This window comes from Austrofundulus limnaeus, unplaced genomic scaffold (assembly GCF_001266775.1).
Source record: "Austrofundulus limnaeus strain Quisiro unplaced genomic scaffold, Austrofundulus_limnaeus-1.0 Scaffold88, whole genome shotgun sequence".
Lineage (NCBI taxonomy): Eukaryota > Metazoa > Chordata > Actinopteri > Cyprinodontiformes > Rivulidae > Austrofundulus > Austrofundulus limnaeus.
In genome coordinates, this window is record NW_013952490.1 from 1,359,873 (window position 1) to 1,380,727 (window position 20,855).

General features: G+C 39.4%; 2 protein-coding genes across 6 annotated transcripts in view; both read left to right on the forward strand.

The window, feature by feature from the left end:
- The first annotated feature begins 860 nt into the window (after window positions 1-860).
- dbnlb (drebrin-like b) lies at window positions 861-15,490 on the forward strand. 5 transcript variants are annotated; one of them, XM_014012092.1, is made up of 15 exons: window positions 861-1,009; window positions 3,326-3,381; window positions 3,606-3,718; window positions 3,815-3,889; window positions 4,169-4,318; window positions 4,736-4,813; window positions 6,905-7,056; window positions 7,143-7,197; window positions 7,426-7,494; window positions 7,722-7,833; window positions 8,112-8,234; window positions 10,335-10,409; window positions 10,602-10,660; window positions 10,750-10,837; window positions 14,206-15,490. In XM_014012092.1, exons 1-15 carry the CDS (start codon window positions 927-929, stop codon window positions 14,340-14,342), a joined length of 1,425 nt encoding a protein of 474 aa, XP_013867546.1. In that variant the 5' UTR covers window positions 861-926; the 3' UTR covers window positions 14,343-15,490. The 5 variants fall into 5 exon arrangements, with proteins under 5 accessions (XP_013867546.1, XP_013867548.1, XP_013867549.1 ...); XM_014012094.1 differs by lacking the exon at window positions 10,335-10,409; XM_014012095.1 differs by lacking the exon at window positions 8,112-8,234.
- Window positions 15,491-20,234: 4,744 nt separating this feature from the next.
- Window positions 20,235-20,855, forward strand: part of arid5a (AT-rich interactive domain 5A) — an 11,658-nt gene continuing 11,037 nt past the window's right edge. The window contains exon 1 of the mRNA XM_014012097.1: window positions 20,235-20,260. Within this exon, the coding sequence (XP_013867551.1) occupies window positions 20,257-20,260 (4 nt within the window). The 5' untranslated portion in view covers window positions 20,235-20,256. The remainder of the gene's footprint in view (window positions 20,261-20,855) is intronic.

Consider the following 20,855-nt stretch of genomic DNA (forward strand, 5'->3'; position numbering starts at 1 on the left):
ATTATCATGTGTTCCTTTCAGCTTTCTGCAATGCGTGATAACTGAATAAACCAGCAGCAGTATGGCAAGCCGTTGGGGTCATAAATCGGGCGTGTTTTTACGCCACCGCGCGTTCAGATTTGCACGTAAAAACACGCCCGATTTATGACCCCAACGGCTTGCCATACAGCAGGGCTGTCAAACTCAGGTTCTTGAGAGAGGGCCGCCATCCTGCATGTTTTCCTTGTTTCTTTTCTCCAACACACTAGATTCAGTTATTCAGTTACCTCTTTAATTTCTGTACAAGCCTGTTAATCATCCAATCATGCAAACTATGTATGTTTAAGCAGGGAAACAAAAAAAAAACAAAACATGCTGTCCCTCAAGGACCAAAGTTTGACACATTAAACTCTAGGTCAATCTAAATGTTTTAGCTGGAGTTACTCACTCAACACAGATGTAAAATTTGCTGCAAAAACAAAAACGATCAAAAAATAATTAAAGAAGACAACTTTGTACTTTAAACAGTTTTAATAACTGTGGGGGTCTTTAAAAAGTTTATGCCCGTGGGCCTGTTTTTAGAGCGCCACTGATTGACTCTAAGGTGCGTTTGATATATTCACTTGTATACGACGTTTGTGCGAAGCCAACTAAAATATTTGGTGTAAACGGGAATACTAAAATACAACCAAATTGTTGGAGTAATACACTGGTGTTCTTACAATAATTATTAGAACATACGAGCCTATTGTTTTTTTATTGAAGTTAACATTTATTAAAATGAAAACATACCCGCTCTTCCGGAGTGTCGCCAAACAGAATGCAAGCTACCTTGGCAGAGACGTGTAGCCACAAGCGTCCCAGCTGAAAAGTAGCATCAGTGGCACGCCTCCTGTAGGAAGGGCGCAGTCCAGATAGCTAGCTGGCTAGCTGTGATCAACAAAACGATGTCGGTAAACCTCAGTAAAAATGGCTCTGCGTTAACAGCCGCCTATAAAGAAGTAGTAGACGAAAAATCCAACACAAACTGGTAAGTGTTCACATTTTTAGACCTGTGTTAGCTCTGTGAGAAAGGGCTGGTTAGCTAATGTTTGCTAGCTTTGAGTCAGTCGTCAAAGAAACTTAACCTTATAGGCTGTATAACCTTAACCCGTAGTGTAAAATTAATGTTTGTCGTTGACAGCTATTTATGGCTTTCTTTGTTTAAGAAACAAGAGCGACAAGTTGTTTTTTTGTTTTGTTTTTTGTCTCGAGTGTCTTTTTTTAAAATCATTATCCATGTTATGCCGCGATTCAGTATTAACGTTATACAAATGTATCATCATGACTGGTAATTACATACTGACCACGTAACTTCACAACTAAATGTGATTCAAAGGTATTTATAGTTTTTGTTGAGTGATATAACGGAGTGAGAAAAACACTACACCACTTCCTGGTGAGATATCAGAGGTTAAACATGACTAAATATGTTTCTGTTAGTTCAAACACTTCCTCTTTAAGTAACCTATTGTTACAGCAGTGTCACCATAGACTGTAAATATATGTGTGTGAGATTCAGTGTTTAATTGTGACCTTAATTAAGTAATTAATCCAAAGGAGCCACGCTTAGGGAGTAGTCCTTCTGGGTTTGCCTTCACTTCTTGTGAAAATGTTTCCTCATGGGCCTCTCAGGCTCCTTTTACTAACTCTGAAACATCATCGGTTGGAGGTTGTTTCTTCCTAAACTGTGCTGACAGAAAATAAAAGAAGTGATCTTGCTTTGACAATTTCAAGTTTTTACTTCCGCTAAGGAGAGCTGTTCTCTGCATACAAGTAGGAAGTAAGTTTATTTTCAAAGCTCCAGTGGACTGAATGTTGCACACACATCCTGTCTTACATTTAGACCTGGATTTTAATCTGGGGCTATGTATGCTGTGTTGCAACAAACATCGATATCCACTGTCAGGCACAAGGTTTATGTACATGTCACTGACAGGAAAATAGGTGATTGTCGCTAATAGTTTTTGTCAGATCTGACCCAAAGCAGGTTATCAAAACTGATGTGAAAATAAACATTCTCATAGGTCTTTCATTTCTAACACAAACTTAAAGCTCAAATCTGCTGAATTTTATTTATGTGATGCTAGTTTGCATTAAAAACCATCTCAGGGTGTTTTGCAGAAACAAGAACAAGTTGAATTCAGATGTTTGTGTCTTACCAGTCAGTAGGGTTGGGCAAAACTGTGCAATTAACCGTCAGGAAAAACTGTCAGCAATTAATATTTGCTACTTTGCTGTTACTGCCATTAGTGCCACATGATGACGCATTTGTGTGCGCTCTCACTATCGAGCACACGTGAGCCTGTGGCGTATGGCGTTATTAAAGATTTGCTGCTACTCCACATTGGTAAAAAAAAAGTGGGTTTCAGTTCACAGCTTACTAATTTAACCTTGTAAAATGAAGACGTTAGTTCAACTGATTTGTAAGTATAATTTTAGGTATTAGATTTTTGAATTAAAAAAGAGTGTAATTTTCATCTATTTGTCGTGTTAATTGTTTTCAGCTAATAATTTATCGTGATTATTATTATTTCTTTTTGGCCAATATATGTCCAGCCCTACTAGTCAGTAAATATTGGGTAAAAAAATCATTAATTTAGTCTTAAATTAGCAGGAGTTCCCCTTCAAACTCTTAGATCTGACAAAGCTGTAACTATGTCTGTTGTCCATTATTTTTCAAGTTCTCATTTTGCAAAGCATTTTTAGTCTAAAAATAATGTTTTAACAATGTTGAGTGTTTGCAAACGTGAAGAATGCCGTACAAAGACCCCCACCCCCATGAAAAACAAAATTGTGTAAAATCCCTAGGTGTGAGTGAGAGAGTGAATGGTTGTTTGTCTCGTTTGTCTCTATGTGTGGCCCTGTGATGGACTTGCGACCTGTCCAGGGTGTACCCCGCCCCTCGCACTGTGACTGCTGGATATGGGCACCAGTGACCCACGCAACCCTGAAAAGGAAGAAGCGTGTACAGAAAATGGATGGATGGATGAAAAGCTTCCCAGGATCAACTTTTTTTCTTTTGTCTTAAATATGTTTGGCGCAGCCAAAGTTATTTTAATGTTTTTATAGCAATAAAAATTTAGTCAATATTTTGAACAGGAGCAAAGCAGCCTGTGAAAATTATGGACAGGGCTTCTCAAAAAGAGGATTAAAATTACACCAATATTTATACTACTTTATCCTCTGTAAAATTGAGTGTGAGCAGGGTTTAGGTGTCACACATGCTTGGGATAAATTTACAAAACATCTCTTGTTTAGCAAGAACTGCTGTCTTTTAACCACATTTATGTGTTGTTTTTTACAGGGCCTTGTTCACTTATGAGGGAAACAGTAATGACATCCGTCTGGCAGAAACAGGAGGTGAATACACCGGCGTATATTGTTGTCATTAAGTTTAAGGTGTCAACATGATGTTATCGAATGTGTGTGGGAATCCGTGGCTGTCGACACACGGCTGCAGCGCCAGAAAACCGGCACAAAAGAATTGCTTGCCTCTGCTTTTTTGAGCCCATCATTTGCAAAGTCCGCAGTTACACAACAGACCACAGCTGCCGTTTAACTTTTCCACTTGTTTTATGAATCAGATGGAGGACTTGAGGAGCTGGTTGAAGAACTCAACAGTGGAAAAGTTATGTACGCTTTCTGCCGGGTCCAGGATCCCAACTCTGGTCTGCCCAAATATGTCCTCATTAACTGGGTTAGTTGCTGCAGTCAGCCATTCTGCATTTGATTAACTCCTCTGTGGTGACCGCCCTTTAAGCTTTTCTTTGTTCTTTGTTTGTTTCTGTTTTAGACTGGAGAGGGAGTCAATGATGCCAGGAAAGGAATATGTGCAAATCACGTCAGCTCCATAGCCAATTTTCTGAAGGTAACAATGAGTGGGCTTTGAAGAACAATTAGGTTTTAACTAAGTTAGCAGCTTGATTAGCCATACATCTTCATTAAAAACACACTATTTCTGCAAAAAAATACAGTATTTACAATAAAACCCTCAAGTACCAAGGATAACTGTGAATCAAATGGAGGTTGAATTTGAATTGCTAAGATTGTCTGCTTGCTTCTGTTTCAGTTACCTTTATGCGCTGGTGATAATTAACAGGCTAATCCGAAACTTTAAAAGCTTTTGTGTATTATTTGTGTGTTTTAGGGGGCTCATGTCACAGTTAATGCCAGAGCAGACGAAGATGTGGAACCTGACGTGATCATGCAGAAGGTGGCTAAAGCGTCAGGAGCTAACTACAACTTCCACAAAGAAACCTCCAGCCGCTTCCAGGACAGTGGTCCTCAGGGGCCTGTGGTATGCACAGCCCGATGCTTATCTGTGACAGAACGAACGCTGAGGAAAAGCCTTTAACTAGGCTCCTTAGACATGCAGGGACGTCTTTTGTGTTTTAGAAACTTGAAGTCACAAAAAGACATCAAAAATGATTTTATTTTTTACAAGTGCAAAAGGCTGCCCTTGTTATAATGAACTGAATTTTGTTAAAATTTCTGCTTATTATTTAGTTTAAAGCTTTAACTTTATAAAACAAGACATGATTTCATTCATTAGATTTTTAGCAAAGTCCAGATACAATTTATAATGAAATTCAAATCCATCAGCCATTTTCAAAATAAAAGTATTTCAGTGTTCCAGTAGCTCAGCTGCCAGGTGAGGCTACATCACTGTATTTATCTGTATTTTCTTATAATAAATAGTCTTTTCTTTCTGCAGGGATCAGTGTACCAGAAAACCAACGCTATGTCGGAAATCAGGAAGACCAATAAAGACAACTTCTGGGCACAGGCAGAGGTACGCTACCTTAACTTCACAGATAACAGCATGCAGAGAAGCATCCATACAAACCGTCTGAAATTGTCTTTGTGAGATACTGAGTCACTGAAACAACAAAACCACTATATCCTCCTGAAATACGTCCTGAGTTTTTCCTTTTGTCAAATTTGGACACTATTAAACTTAAGTTTTGGATTAATTTGCATCGGTTATCAATGAGTAAACTTTAAGTTTAACTCCAGACATTTTTCTCTGTCTTTTTATATATACTGCACCATAATACAGCTTTAGTTGTTGATTCTGTTTGCATTCTCTCCACTGACCCATGTTTGTGTTGCAAAGTCTGTAAACTGAATGTGCTCTGAGCTTTATTATATTATTGCATTTTCTGAAACGACTGTAAGTTTGCGTTGTTTGGATGCTTACATTTAATTTCTATGAACATGGCAGACAATTTGAAAGTATGAAGATAATTACATTGTAGTTAATTTAGCACCATTGTATATTTAAAAAAACATTTAAAAGACTTTTTTTCTCACTGTATGGAAGGCCTGTTCAATACGGCCATGGTTTGTTATTTCTTAGTGAAGGCTGTAAGAAAATGAGCATATTGGAGCAACACTTGGTATCTACACGTTTAATTCATTCAAATGACTTACATCTGTATTAGGTGCATATACACTCACCGGCCACTTTATTAGGTACACCTGTCCAACTGCTCGTTAACACTTAATTTCTAATCAGCCAATCACATGGCGGCAACTCAGTGCATTTAGGCATGTAGACATGGTCAAGACAATCTCCTGCAGTTCAAACCGAGCATCAGTATGGGGAAGAAAGGTGATTTGAGTGCCTTTGAATGTGGCATGGTTGTTGGTGCCAGAAGGGCTGGTCTGAGTATTTCAGAAACTGCTGATCTACTGGGATTTTCACGCACAACCATCTCTAGGGTTTACAGAGAATGGTCCGAAAAAGAAAAAACATCCAGCGAGCGGCAGTCCTGTGGGCGGAAATGTCTTGTTGATGCCAGAGGTCTGAGGAGAATGGGCCGACTGGTTCGAGCTGATAGAAAGGCAACAGTGACTCAAATAACCACCCGTTACAACCAAGGTAGGCAGAAGAGCATCTCTGAACACACAACATGTCGAACTTTGAGGCAGATGGGCTTCAGCAGCAGAAGACCACACCGGGTGCCACTCCTTTCAGCTAAGAACAGGAAACTGAGGCTACAATTTGCACAAGCTCAACGAAATTGGACAAGAGAAGATTGGAAAAACGTTGCCTGGTCTGATGAGTCTCGATTTCTGCTGCGACATTCGGATGGTAGGGTCAGAATTTGGCGTCAACAACATGAAAGCATGGATCCATCCTGCCTTGTATCAACGGTTCAGGCTGGTGGTGGTGATGTCATGGTGTGGGGAATCTTTTCTTGGCACTCTTTGGGCCCCTTGGTACCAATTGAGCATCGTTGCAACGCCACAGCCTACCTGAGTATTGTTGCTGACCATGTCCATCCCTTTATGACCACAATGTACCCAACATCTGATGGCTACTTTCAGCAGGATAATGCACCATGTCATAAAGCTGGAATCATCTCAGACTGGTTTCTTGAACATGACAATGAGTTCACTGTACTCAAATGGCCTCCACAGTCACCAGATCTCAATCCAATAGAGCATCTTTGGGATGTGGTGGAACGGGAGAATCACATCATGGATGTGCAGCCGACAAATCTGCGGCAACTGTGTGATGCCATCATGTCAATATGGACCAAAATCTCTGAGGAATGCTTCCAGCACCTTGTTGAATCTATGTCACGAAGAABTGAGGCAGTTCTGAAGGCAAAAGGGGGTCCAACCCGTTACTAGCGTGGTGTACCTAATAAAGTGGCCGGTGAGTGTAAATCAAGACTGGAACATTGAAAACACAACTGAAGTCAATAAATATTTTTAAAAGGAGTCAAAGTTTCTCCTCAGTCGGTTTAATCTGTGTTCATATTTGCCACAGATACTCAGAGTGGTGCTTTTGTCCATTCGATGTGCCATCAGGCTTTTTAACGATGCCTAAAATCAGAGCAGCGCTCACCTTACCTCCTCGTTCTGCTTTTAGAAAGAAGAGGAGAAACGCCGGCTGGAGGAGCGACGCAAAGCCGATGAGGAGCGCCAGCATCTGGAGAAGGAGAGGAAAGACAGAGAGGCCAAGGAGGCGGCGCTGAGGGAGAAACGAGACAAGGAGAGAGCTTCTCAAATCGAACAGCAGAAGTAAGCTGTAGTGGGGGGAAAAAGCACAGTCTGGTTTGTTATAACGGCCATTAAATAACTCATGTGGCTTTTTCTGCATTTCTTAGGAAGTACCAGCAGAAGCTAGAAGCTGAAAGTAAAGAGCAGGAAAAACAACGCTGGGTGAGCATCTCTATAAGATTACTCATGAAGAGGCACTTTGAGGAAATGACTTCCAGCTGTGAAGCCAGCTGACAGAGACATGAAGAACAGATGCTGACTGATGTGGCATTTACTTCTGTCAAATTATGTTGATTACTGAAAAAAAAGATAGAGCAAACATCTTGTAAGCATTTTAGTCAGGAAGTGAGCAAATGTCAGCAGAGCCAACATTAACATGAGCATCATCAGGAGGAGGAGGAGAACCAGGAAACCCAGAGGAAAGCAGTCAGGAGAGGGGAGTCTGTGGAAAAGGCCAATGTGAGTCCCCTAATCTCTACCACCTCACTGAGTTTCTTCTCTCTTCCTAAGATTAGTGATTCACTGCTCAGTTTTGAGCTTTTCAAAATCACACCTGTTTTCCAGTCTCTGTCATTCATGACATCATTCAGTAACACACTAAATCTTTTCTATCAGTATCAATCACGGCTACGTTAATCGTTGTGTTGACTTTTAGAGTTGTTGTATTTGTGATTTGTCTTTTCTAGGAGGCGGCGTCTCTCATCTCTCAGCGTGCCATGAACCCCAGGGAGATGTTCAAACAGAGGGAGCAGGGAATGCCAGCCACTGACTCTGCTGCCCCTATCAGCCCTCAGCCAGGTATCCTCCCAACATAAACAATCCCGTCTTGCTGTACCAGCTCACAACAGCCTTTCACGCATAGCTGCAAACGTTTCTTAGCTTTTATCAGAGTCTTCCATCCAAACTGGGCTTGCCTTTTCTCAGATTAGAAACCTTCCATCCAGACTGTCTAGTTTTATTTCATAATGGCATCTAAATCTGTCTTCACACCCCTGTCTGTTCATTCTGTCTGCTCTTTGTCGTCTCTCTCATCCATTTGTTTGCATGCTTTGTGGTCGATGTGTCTGTCTGCTCAGGGCGTCTGCACAGCCCCTTTCTGTCTAAGCAAGCGAACGAATCGGAGCGAGCCAGCTCCCCTCAGCGCCGAGCTGCTTCTCCTCCTGTATCAGCAGGCTCTGCCTCTCCTGTCCGCACCACAGGTGTGAGCGTAACACACACACACACACACACGAAATGTTTGCACAACACTTAAGCCAAGAACACACTCACTGTAAAGTGGTCCCTAGAGTACAAGAAGGATGAGGAGTGTCGACGAAACACCAGACCACACAGATAACGATTTTGTGTCAACTTTAACCATAAAGTTTTTTGTAATCCTATCTAGTTTTTTTTTTTTATGGATCCTATCTAGTTTTTGCTCTTATTACTTAAATAAATTTTATTGATCACTGATATATTTGGAAAGCAGCACAAATATTTTTTGTTTCCAGTACCTTCATTTATTCCAACTGAAACAACTTCACAGTGGAGGGCAGCACTAATCTAAATATTAGTTGCACTAACCCTAAAGCACTAACTCAAATATTTAGGTCCCCTAATTCTGAAGCACTAACTCAAATATTTAGGTCCCCTAACCCTAAAGCACTAACTCAAATATTTAGGTCCCCTAATTGTAAAGCACTAATGCACTGAAAATTTTAGCAAAAGCTAATTCTAAAGCACTAAAATAATTCAGTTGACACATGAAACGTTCTTCAGTTAACATGAGACAATATTTACTGTGTGCAGAATATTGTCACTTAGTGTCCTTGGCGGGTCAAATCACCTGTAGGTCACATTTGGCCCTCGGGCCTTAAGTTTGATACGTGTGACCTTGTAGATAAGTGACACACATATGAACAAAATGTGTGACAGCTTTCACCCTCACCTGTGAACAATAATGTTGATCAATAACATTTAAAGACCTCAGTTAGTGCTTTTAAATTTAGCAAGTGCTAATCCACTAATGTTTTTAAAAAATAGCAAAAGCCCTAAAGCACTAATCAGGAAATTAGTTCCCCTATTAGTGCTTTAGTGCTTTAGGGGAACTGTGCCCACCACTGCAACTTCATATAAATGTTTATACATTATGATGCTAACATATTCTCCCAAAATGTCTATTCTTGTATTAGTTTAGAGTGCTGTGTGGACATTCAGACACTGACACTTGATAAAACATTACCAGACTTCTATTTTATTGATGATGGATTCAGGGATAGTTTGGATTATTTTTGAAGTGGGGTTCTGAGGAAAGGTTATGAGCAATTATCTTACCATGAAGGATAAAACATTACTCGGCTGTCAGTCTAATGTTAAAGAGTTATTGTTTTATTTATTTAACCTTTATTTGTTCAGGCAAACAGTTTGAGAATCACTTCTCATTTACAAACATGACCTGGCTTGTGGCTGAAATGTCATGTTAGTTAAAGCCACAGCATCCCAGGCTGCACCAGAATTCTGTGCAAATAACCAAGTAGCATGAAATGGACAGCAGGGTAATGGTCCATAAAATATGAAATGTTTGAGTGTGATCTACTTCGGTTTTGGACTAGACGTGAATTTATAAATACTGAAATATATAAACTCCATATTTGATTTTGATTTGATTGATTTTATTTAAGCGTCATGCAGCTTCTGGTGCCTATAACAGGTAAAAATATTTTTGCATGACTTATCCAAAGAACTCCACTTGAAAAAATCTGACCTATTGCTCTTTTGATTGAAATAATAAAAAAAAACATAGCTAGTTACATAGTTGATTTTACAAAACACTTCTAGGACGAAACTATGATGGTTTAAAAACTGGTGTGAGCTCCTTTTTAGAAGCTAGAACGTCCACGAGGGTAAATAAAGTGATGTTTGTCTGCATGAGAGGTGGAAATGAACTTAAGAGGATAAAGTTGAAGTGTAGCTGGTTGGAACAGAAACTAGAGGCAGCTGTTTTGACACTCAGTCCTCCGTGTTGGTGGTGTGTTCTGGGTTTTATAAAACTATTTGGTGTCAGACTCACATTTTATCAAAGCTCAGTGTTTCATTTGTCCACCTCGTGCATCTGTGTCATCTTGTCCGTAGTTTCTTTAATGCTTGTTAGTCACGCTTCCATCATGTTTCCTTTTATTGTTTTTGAGCTTTCCTCCTCATTCATCTTGAACACACTAAGAACAGCCTTCTGCCTCAGACTGGTGGTGGTGTTCTGCCTGTTTGGACTCGTGTGTTGCACGGTGTACATGCATGTCTGTGCTTGTGTTTTGGGTAATAAGAGCCTGATGTGGATGATGGCCAGTCCAGGTGTGAGTATGAGGAGCAGGAGGCGCCTCCCCAGGAGACGTTTAAAGGTGGGGGTAATCTCATACATCATCATCTTACGTGTTCATTTATCAGTTGCCCAGCCCTGTCATCTGGTTTAATGTAAAAATGCTGTCTTGAGTTCTTCCTTCTGCTTTTGCTGCCACCTGCTGGCAACTTTAGTCATACAGTTGTGCTCATGTTTTTTTTTTTGTTTTTTTTTTAATATTTTTTTTTTTCAGAGGAGACTCCAGCTGCCAACTCGTATGTTCAAGAGCCAGCTCATGAAGAACCTGCTCCGGTGGGGTTTTTACTTCTCTTTTAGCAGCTCACTTTTCTTCCACCATATGTCCAAACCTGAAAGTCAAGGTACCATCATTTCTGTCACAGGTGGAGGAGACTAACATCTATGAAACGACTGTGGAGGAAACCTCAGACAGAGGCATCTGTGCCAGAGCACTGTATGACTATCAGGCTGGTGAGTCTGGTTTATTTTTAGGAGAGTGTGTGTGGTGACATTTTAAGATTTATGAACTATTATAGTTGTCACCAAACAACTCTTAAGCTTAAAAAACAAACCTCCGTAAACTTAAGATTGTGACATTTTCACAAAATAAAAGGTTTTGTTTAAAGTCCCTCAGCTCTGACCATTAGCCCAGCGTATCTTGCTTTTATTTCTTTATCACTTGTGATAACTCTGTGTCTGAGGGTTTTAGCTAAAGGAAACCATAATAACTTGATAGAAACATATTTTCTTGTTAGTGTTAGGAGCATTTTTGTCTAATATTAGATAGGGCTGCACGGTATATGCGGTAGACGGTAGAAACGGTATGAAGTTGTCCTATGGTAGAAATTTACCTTCTACCATCATATCGTCATTACGTCATTGGACCTGTGTCAGCAGGGTTGCGAGTGCAGAGACAACTGAGCAGGAAGAGTTCGAAATAAAATGAAGAAATTCTAGTGTTTTTAAAACACGTATAGAGAGGATAAATCCTCAAAATTTCCTCCTCCCGCTGTAGAGAAGTTACGTCGTGTCGCGGGATCATTTCCTCCCTCTCCTCTCGTCTCATCACCTCCTGCTGCACATCACGCAGAGCGAAGCTTTAACAACTGTAGTTTTTCACAACCAATTGTCAGAGAAAATTTTTTTTATGTATTGTTACCCACAGAGCCTCCATTGTACATGGAGGAAATGGAAAAGAGAGCCTTGATGTCCTTTTCAGGGGTGCCACCGAGCCATTGGTTCAGATATGTTGACGACACCTGGGTTAAAATTAAAGCCCAGGAAGTCCAACATTTCACTGATCACATCAACTCTGTGGATGAATATATTAAGTTCACACGAGAGGATGTAAAAAATGGCAGGTTGGCGTTCCTGGATTGCGATGTCTCGGTTTTGGATGGAGGACAGTTGGAAACTGGCGTATATCGTAAGCCCATCCACACAGACCAATATTTGCATTTTGACTCCCACCACCCACTGGAACACAAGTTAGGAGTGATCAGGACTCTGTACCACAGAGCAGACAGTGTCCCTACAAACCCAGGAGCCAGGGAGAAAGAGAAATCACACACACGACAGGCCCTGGAGCAGTGTGGTTATCCTGACTGGGCTTTCCTGAAAGCAGACAGGAAACACAGACAGGATTCCATGCAACCTTCAGGTGAAAATGAAGACCCCAAACCCAGACCCAAACCAGTGGTTATTCCGTATGTTGCGGGTGTTTYGGAGAAACTGAGACGTTTATTTTCTAAACATGATGTCCTAGTGGCTTTCAAACCCCAAAACACATTACGGCAAAGGCTGGTTCACCCCAAAGATCCGGTGCCCCGGCACAAACAGAGCAATGTTGTATATGCTGTTAAGTGCCAGGAGGACTGCGACCAGTTATGCATCGGGGAAACAAAACAGCCACTGTTCAAAAGAATGTCCCAACACAGACGAGCTACGTCTAATGGCCAGAACTCTGCAGTTTTCACTCATTTACAGGCCAGCGGTCACTCTTTCAGAGATGAGGATGTTCTCATTCTTGATAGAGAGGAACGTTGGTTTGAGAGAGGAGTAAAAGAAGCCATTTTTGTGAAGAAAGACCGTCCATCATTAAACAGAGGTGGAGGCCTCCGTTTTCAGTTGTCCCCCTCCTACAGCGCTGCCATTGGCAGTATCACTCCACCCCCTGTTTACAATAGGTGTTAATTAAGTGTAAACGATAGCCATGTGATGTGAGTATCAGTCACATGGAGGCAGGGCTTAAAAGCCTGAATTTTGCCTGAAACTCTCAGACTGAAGAAGTCTCTTGGARGAGAGACGAAACGTTTCATTARAGAAGAACCCGTCCAGARGACCTATACAGTTTTTTTTCCTTTTGATTTTTTACCTGGATTACTGAGATGCATCAGGACATTACCCACAGAGATTATTTAAAAAAAAACAAAACAAAGACATGGACGTTCGTTAAGCCATAAATCCATTTAGCTAATGTAAAGTCAGCTTCTGCTCTGATGAAGATGAGCGCGCAGCAGAGCAGCAGCTGATAGCAGGCAGAAGCTCAGTGTTTGGCAGGCTGATATTAAAGCAAAAGTGTTGGGTTTAATTAAGATTACAGTTTTCTGCAAAAAAAAAGCTCTAAAAATTACATTGTCTTTACTTTTTATGATAATTTTCTACCGTGATAGATACTGTTACCGTGAAGGGGCTCAATTTATACCATGATATGAATTTGAGGTCATACCGCCGAGCCCTAATATTAGACAGTGAACAAGAGGGAGACAGGAAATAAGGGTTAAAATGGATGGTTGTCTTATGCAGTCCAGGTCTCTGGTCAGAATGTTAATAATGTGACATCTGTTGAGTTTATCTGTGGGTGTGCTTCATCCATTTCCTTTCTTTGTCTGCCTCATGTTCAGCTGCCTTGTTCTAAAGGACCCAGTATACTCAATTTGAAGCCAAAGAGTCAATGTGTCGTTATTTGTCCACAGATCTATCCCAGCTAAAGCTTCACAGCTTCTGCCGACAGATTTCTCCGTGCAAAACATTTTTGGCTATTTTACTATCTTTATATTCTGGAAGCAAGTAATTGAAGCAAAATACAGAGTCTGACTGAGCGCTTTAAGCATAAACAAACACACCCACATACTTCTGATCAATCACACAGTAATTTGTTTTATGCAGAAAAAGGTAAAACGTTCTCACCTAAAAGGCTCTCTATATCTTGTGAAGTATAAACCAGTATTTACTTTTAGTTTCGGTGTCACTGCAGCAGAGAGGCACAGAAAATGGTAATAATACAGTAATACAGATGAGCTGTAAAGAGGACTAAAACAGTATAAATAAATACTGTAGTTCTATTTAGCACCCAAGTCCCACTATTTCTAATGATTCTTACAGGAAACTACAAAATCAATTTGGGTATTGTATTTAGAAAATACATTTTTGGTGTCAATAACTTGTTTCCTAGAAGTTCGGTTACTAAAAAACAAAAAGGGAGATTATTATTATTATTATTAACAGGTTCCCCTTAAAATTACACATCAAAAATATTTTGAGAGCAAAATCTTTTCCCGCTCTGACTTGTTTTGCAGGGTTTCTACAGGCGGGTCAGTTTAGTACCTGGATTCTTGTGCTTCCAAGTTATTCTGCTGTTGTGCATGTAATCTATTTAGTTTTTGTCTTGCTGAAATAAGTAAAGCCTCTGTTATATAAAATGCTGTCTTTTACTCCAGAACCTGCACAAATTGTCCACGTGCTGCCACAGATGCTGGTTTTTTAAACTGTGCTGCTTTCTATAACCACAGTCGAACTTTTCTCACCATTTTTACCGCCCTGCTTCTCTTCTCTCTCAGCCGACGACACAGAGATCTCTTTCGATCCAGACGAAATCATCACCGGAATCGAAATGATAGACGAGGGCTGGTGGCGAGGATACGGTCCAGACGGTCATTTTGGGATGTTCCCCGCTAATTACGTAGAGCTCATCTAACCCCTCCCCCTCCAGATCATGACCGTGTCGGTCCCAGGGGACCTCTGCAGTAAAATGACAAAGAGTGAAGTCAGTCCTCAAGTGATCAGGCTGAAAAGGAGCAAATGAGCCTCCTCCACCTCATGGACCAACAAACATGGTAACTGTGGGCCAGAAACTTTGGAAATCCCTTCTTCATTTTGAGGAACCAGTTTAATTAAAATATAGATTAATGTTCAGCAGTTTATGGCATAGTTTAAGGATTTGTGATCCGATCCCACCCACCCCCAGTCCTCTCCCTGGCCAAAACAGTCGTCTTGTCTGTAAACGTGATGCAGTAAAACATCAGTTTGAATTTCAGTTGTGAGCATTATTGGCACTTCTAATTCACATTCCTTACAAAGTGGCTTCAGTTCTGTTTCAGCTATATTTTAGTTGTTACGTGTAGCATTTGATCCTGTTCATTTCAGGAAGAAAAGAAAGATTAGGGTACCAGCTATAGCCTGATCTTTTGCCTTTCTTTACCGGCAGACTGAATTATCTTTTATATATATAAATATATGTGACTGAACTCATATCCTGTGTGAATTTTCAAATGTGTGCTGATCTGACGTGAATATTTAAACAGACGGATATTTGCTTTGTTCTGGCCTTTTGAATTCAGTAGGGCAATCCATAAAATGGCCAAGTTCCCTTTTTTCACCCCCAACTGTGAGTAAATAAAAGTTTTCATTTCAAGTCCTTCCTCATTTGAACCACAAAATGTCAGCAGCTGTAACTTTTCAGGGATGGGCTGAGAAGAACACACAAGTCAGCATTTGATTTGAGTCTGTTGATTTTTGCCTGCAGTAGCTGTTCTCTGATGCTAAGACGTGATTTTACTGTGCATTATAACGACGGGTTGTGAATCTGATACTCCTGCTGATGATTGTTGGCATTTTAATGACACATTTGAACAGGATTGACTGCAGACTTTATGCACTGCTTCCATCATGCAACAAAATGCTTTGTTTTTTGTATTTTTTTTTTTTTTTCATTTTTGTCTCTGAAGCCTCTAAGTTAGCTGATCGCGCAGAGAAAGAGGGCATTGTATTCATTGTTGTTGTTTTTTTCCACAGTCTATTGTAACGGCAGAAGTTCTTCTAAATAAAAGAAATCAGCAAACTGTCGCCACAGAAGTTTTTTTCTTTCAAACCCAGATCAACGGCGAACACTTGAAAAACAGAAAAGCTGAAGGGATTTTCAGAGGTTAACAGGAACTCAGATGTATACACTTTGCTCTACGGCCCGTTTCCTGGAATGAGGTGACGGGGAATTCACCTCGAAATGCATAGGTTTCATTTTCACACAAAAATCAGATTTTACCCCTTTTATTACATCTCTGTCATATTGGTCGGGTAATGGAATGGGCCCATGCAAAAGTGCACAAAAATGGTAACAAAAAAAGAAAAGTCCAATCCAAACTTGTTCCATTTTCATGTTTCCTGTTCAGTTTATTTATGTAATTAAGTTATAAATTCAACAGCTGACATTTCACAGCCCTGCCCTACTTTTAAATAATTACTCTACAGCCTCACTCCTACACAATCTAGAACCTAAAAAGACAAAAATATCAACTCCTACTGCTTCAGACTCTTAACAAATACATGCCTGAAGCTTAGTTTCTATCTACAATAACAAGTTTCTTATTCTAGACAAACTCATGACAGCGTTAGCCACAACTGGAATCTTCTGTTTTACACTGGTGGATTGTTCTCAAGAAGGTGACTCACTTTTTTTTTTAGGAAAAAGAAAACGTATCTTTTCTGTGTTGGAATCAGTATTCTCTCTACACGTTCTGGTTTAGATGGCGCTGCCTTCGGGCCCGGGCCCTAACCTCACATGTTTGTGTCAGTGAAAGTCTCAAATGAATCGCTGGGGGGTTTTCTCAACCATACAACTTGTGTTTTTACTCATCTGCTCCAAATTGGCTGCAGAACAGAGAGAAATTCTCACAAGAGTTCTGCAAAAACACTGACACAATTACAAGAAATTATAGTGCAGACAGCGCATTGCCCATCAGATAAACTAGATTAATGACCCGCGCACGCACAAATGCACCAGAACTCAGAAATCTTTATTCCTAATAAATGTCATGCTACTGGGTGCATCCCAAAATTGTAGTGGTTTGGGTGGGGGTCTTTTTATTATTATTTTTTGGGGGGGGGGGCATTGGTTGACCTGATGGATAGCCCCTCATCAGAGCTAAACARCCAAHGAAAATCTGAAGCTCCTATGTTTAATAGTTTTTGAGCWATAACCATTTTTGAATGTCCAGGTACCCCTTTTTCAGAAAAAAATAGGGGTCCGAGGGGGTGGGGGGCACTGATTGGTGGGCCTGATGGATAGAGCTTCATCAGAGCTAAACAACAAAAGAAATCTGATGTTTCTATGTTGATCAGTTTCTGAGTTATAAGCATTTTTGCATGTCCTGACACCCCCTCTTTGGATGGAGCCCCCTCCTCAAATATGGGGTCTATCGTAAAACCGTTGGCTGGTGCAGTGTAGGTTGGACTCATCTACAGTCCTGCCTAATGTCATGTTGATCAGTGCAGGCGTTTTTGTGCTACAGTTGACCAAAAATCACTGAGAAAAAAAAGACCCCCGCACACGAAGCGTAAGCGGGAATCATTTTGTTTTTTTTTTTCTCCGGAGATTTTTGGTCAACCGTAGCACAAAAATGGCTGCAACGATCAACATGAAATTTGGCAGGACTGTAGACGAGTCTGACCTACACTGCGCCAGCCAACGGTTTTATGATAGACCCCATATTTGAGGAGGGGGCTCCTTTCAAAGAGGGGGTGTCTGGACATGCAAAAATGCTTATAACTCAGAAACTGTTCAACATTGAAACATCAGATTTCTTCTGTTCTTTAGCTCTATGAAAGACTATCCATCAAGCCCACCAATCACTGCCCCCACCACACCCGGACCCCCAATATATCTGGAAAAAGGGGTATCTGGACATACAAAAATGGTTATTCAATCAATCAATCAATCAATCAAACTTTATTTATAAAGCGCTATAATATCAGCCACTGCTGAAACAAAGTGCTGAACACATAAAAATAAAAACTGAATACAAAAACACAATAAAATCACACAGTTAAATAAGTAAAATCAATTTAGTTATTGCTCAAAAAACTATTAAATACAGGAGCTTCAGATTTTTGCTGGTTGTTTAGCTCTGATGAGGGGCTATCCATCAGGTCAACCAATGCCATGCTATAATAATCAGGTAGTGTAGACATGTAATTAAATGATTTATGATACAACGTGCCAGTTTATCTGTGAGAACAGGAACTATTGATTGTAACTAGACATTATTCTAAAGCAACTGAAAAAACGTGGTTCTTATCCAACAAATAAATTTTAAAAAATCCCTTTTAAAATCTGGGCAGTGTGTAGATATTTGGTTATTTTGACATTTCATTTTGAAATGTCATTGTCTATCCGCAGCAGATGGAGCAGCAGGACATCCCCTGTTTTACACAGATCAAAAACATGCGGAGGAAACGTGGATCGTGTCAGGTGTAACTGCTGCTTCTCAATCTCAGACAAGACAAAGAGAAAACAGAGGGAAATAACAGCTGAGTTTTCAGTTTGAGCAAAGAACTAAAAGTAAAACTTTTTTAGTACAGCTAAAGTGGTTAAACCCATATTTTCCAAGAGCTCAGACTCTGAAGACAACTCCCTCTGACTCATGAGCAGTAAATACATGTGACCATCTTTAACCTGTTTATCTGAGAGGAGAAAAGGCCCTTCTGTGTTGGATTGACTTTTTAAAACTTATATTTATTGTTGTTTTTTTTTTAAGAAGTGGCAATTTCCTTCTTCCTTAAACTCAGAGGAATTAAATGGCTGCAGCTTCAGTCACCTGCAGGCTGAGCTGTGGCTTTCTTCAGCTGAATTGAAGGTCAGCTCGGCCTTCAGTTCTGCACTTTTACACTGAAGTCACTGACGGACCTTTCCAGTTTGCATTGAAGCCGTTTAGGTTAGAAAATGTGTCTCATTTAGATCAAACATGTGTAAATACAAATTAATCTTTTCACTTCACTTTTTAATGTCTCTGTTTTACATCTGGGGTATGAAAAGAATATTTAAGGAAAGGTATAATTTCTTTTTTTACTTTTCTTCTCTTCTTTTTTTTGAGGGGTGTTTGCTATCTTAGTATATTGTGTGTAGTAAGATGTGTGTAGTATATTGTGTGTAGAAAGATGTGTACTAAGTCACACAGTTGATATACGTGGACTGAAACTGCTGAAGTCTTGCTTCCTTAAATTAAGAATATACGTCTAAAAAAAATAGTTATAGCAGACATCCAGGAAATGTAACGCTGACATTTTCGATGTCTCTAAACCTTTATTTGGACATTGGTTAAGCGCTGCTTTCACTTCCTCAAATTCAGCAATTTTGCTGAATTTGAGCCCAGTCTGCATGTTGTAGGTGACCACGCTTTTATGAGCTGGGTTCTATAAAAAAAAGGAACAATGTTTACATTTTATAAACAAAGGATGAGGCTGGTATTTCTCTTAGTTATGATTGTTACTGATGTTACTAATTCCTCTCTTTGGCTGTTGACTTTTATTGCAACAAGTGTTGACAAATGGGAACTGGTTGTCATTTACTTTTATTATTTTTAAATGATGCAATCAACTGAGAATATTTCATGAAACGCGCTGCGTAGGTAGAGTGCTGAATGACTACTGAAATGTGTTGAAGAACCTGAAACTGGATTATTGTTAGAATTCAATAAACCAGAATTCAAGCTAAATGCTAAAATATTTCAAATGTAGCTAAAATAAATAAATAAATAAGATGCTGAAAAGAAAAAATAAATAAAATAAACAGTAGCAAAAATCTAAATAAATGTAGTAAAAGGGTGACAAAAAAGGCAAATTCCATCCATCCATATAATCTTTACTTGATTCTTCCTTTCAGGGTCACACTGGTGCCCTTATCCAGCAGTCACTGTTTGCGGGGCAGGGTACATCCTGGATAGGTCACAAGTCCATCACAGTCACAAAAGGCAAATTATCACAAAAATTGTAAAAGGCTAGCATACAGTAGCTGAAAGCTAACCACTTGCTAAAAGTAGCAAAAAGCTAGAGGGTTAGGGTTAACTACCTAGTTGTTACCTAAAACTAACAAAAGCTCTAAAAGTAGCAAAATGCAAACTAAAAGTTGCAAAATCTGTGTTAAAGGTCAAGGCTATCTAAAAGAAAAACAAAACTTACTAAAATGTAGCAAAAGTTGTTAAAAGTTGTTAAAAGTAGCTAATCTAAAAGTAGCAAAAAAGTAGGTAAAAAGTATTTAAAAATTTAAAAATAAAAAAATATGCTAAATAACATCTTAAAGAGAACAATATTTTTGTAGGAACTTTCAAAAATGTTTCTGAGTAAAATAATTGTAAATAAATGTAAGTATTGTGAAAAACAAAGTTACAAAAATTAAAGATCTAAATCTCTTGAAGGAGCTGAGCATTTTCAGAAAAATAAAAGGCATGTAAACAGTAGTGTGAATGTTAAATCAGTTACACAACTATTGGCTCGTTGTACAAAATCTGCAATGAGAAGAAGTTCCTTTGTCAAAATGTACATAAAATATACATTTTTCCATTAGAAAAATAACATTTTTCTAATGGAAAATTCATTATGACTTTAAAATTTTTAGCACAGTTGAGGATCAAAGGCTGTGAATAAATATTGTCAGAATCGAGATAAAAAAAAAAGGCTCAGAGTTTCCCAGCCTCATTTGCAGTCATGCTATCAGTCAACCAATGAAACTGTCCTGCGGAGACATCTTCCTTTTTCGTGGTGTGAAGTTGAGGAGGGTGTCGCATGAATTGTTGAACCAGAACACAGAGAAGCCAAAGACTGGAGGACAACTTCTGAAAATGGGTGAGAAAAAACTTTTATCACTCACAAACACAACTGTACAATTTCTTTTAGAAATGTTGTTAAATCCTGTACAAACAGTTCTGTTATTAGTATAAAAACTGCCAACATTTTACACTTTTAAAAGATCTTTTTATGTTTAAATACATGGGTGTATGTGTGAGTGTGTGAGATCACTTTATATTGTTTGAATCAAGTAAGTCACATCACATTAAAGTTTATTTTTACTTCATCTGAAATAACTCAGCTCCACAATCAACAGATTATCAATTATCGTTTTGGCACATCTGGTTGTGAGCCTGTTGCAAATTCATCTTTTGATTGCGAGTTGTGAAACGGTGTTATCACGAATATTTCTTCATCACACAGAAAAGGAGAAGTCAGAGGCTACTGAAAACAGAATTAAAGGCTTGAAGCCACAGCACAGGAAATAAGTGATCTTAAAAGAGAAGCATATTGGTTTGCACGCTCACACAACATGATGATATCTGCGTGTGTGTGTGTGTGTGTGTGTGTGTGTGTGTGTGTGTGTGTGTGTGTGTGTGTGTGTGTGTGTGTGTGTGTGTATGGTGTGATCTTTGTAGAATAACTTCGCACT

Bases quoted from the DNA above. Each gene is read 5' to 3' on its own strand.
- dbnlb (XM_014012092.1), top strand. From the start codon at position 927: ATGTCGGTAAACCTCAGTAAAAATGGCTCTGCGTTAACAGCCGCCTAT. The intron at 4,814-6,904 runs GTACGCTACCTT...TTCTGCTTTTAG, and splicing joins ACTTCTGGGCACAGGCAGAG to AAAGAAGAGGAGAAACGCCG. The intron at 10,410-10,601 runs GTGGGGGTAATC...TTTTTTTTTCAG, and splicing joins TCCCCAGGAGACGTTTAAAG to AGGAGACTCCAGCTGCCAAC.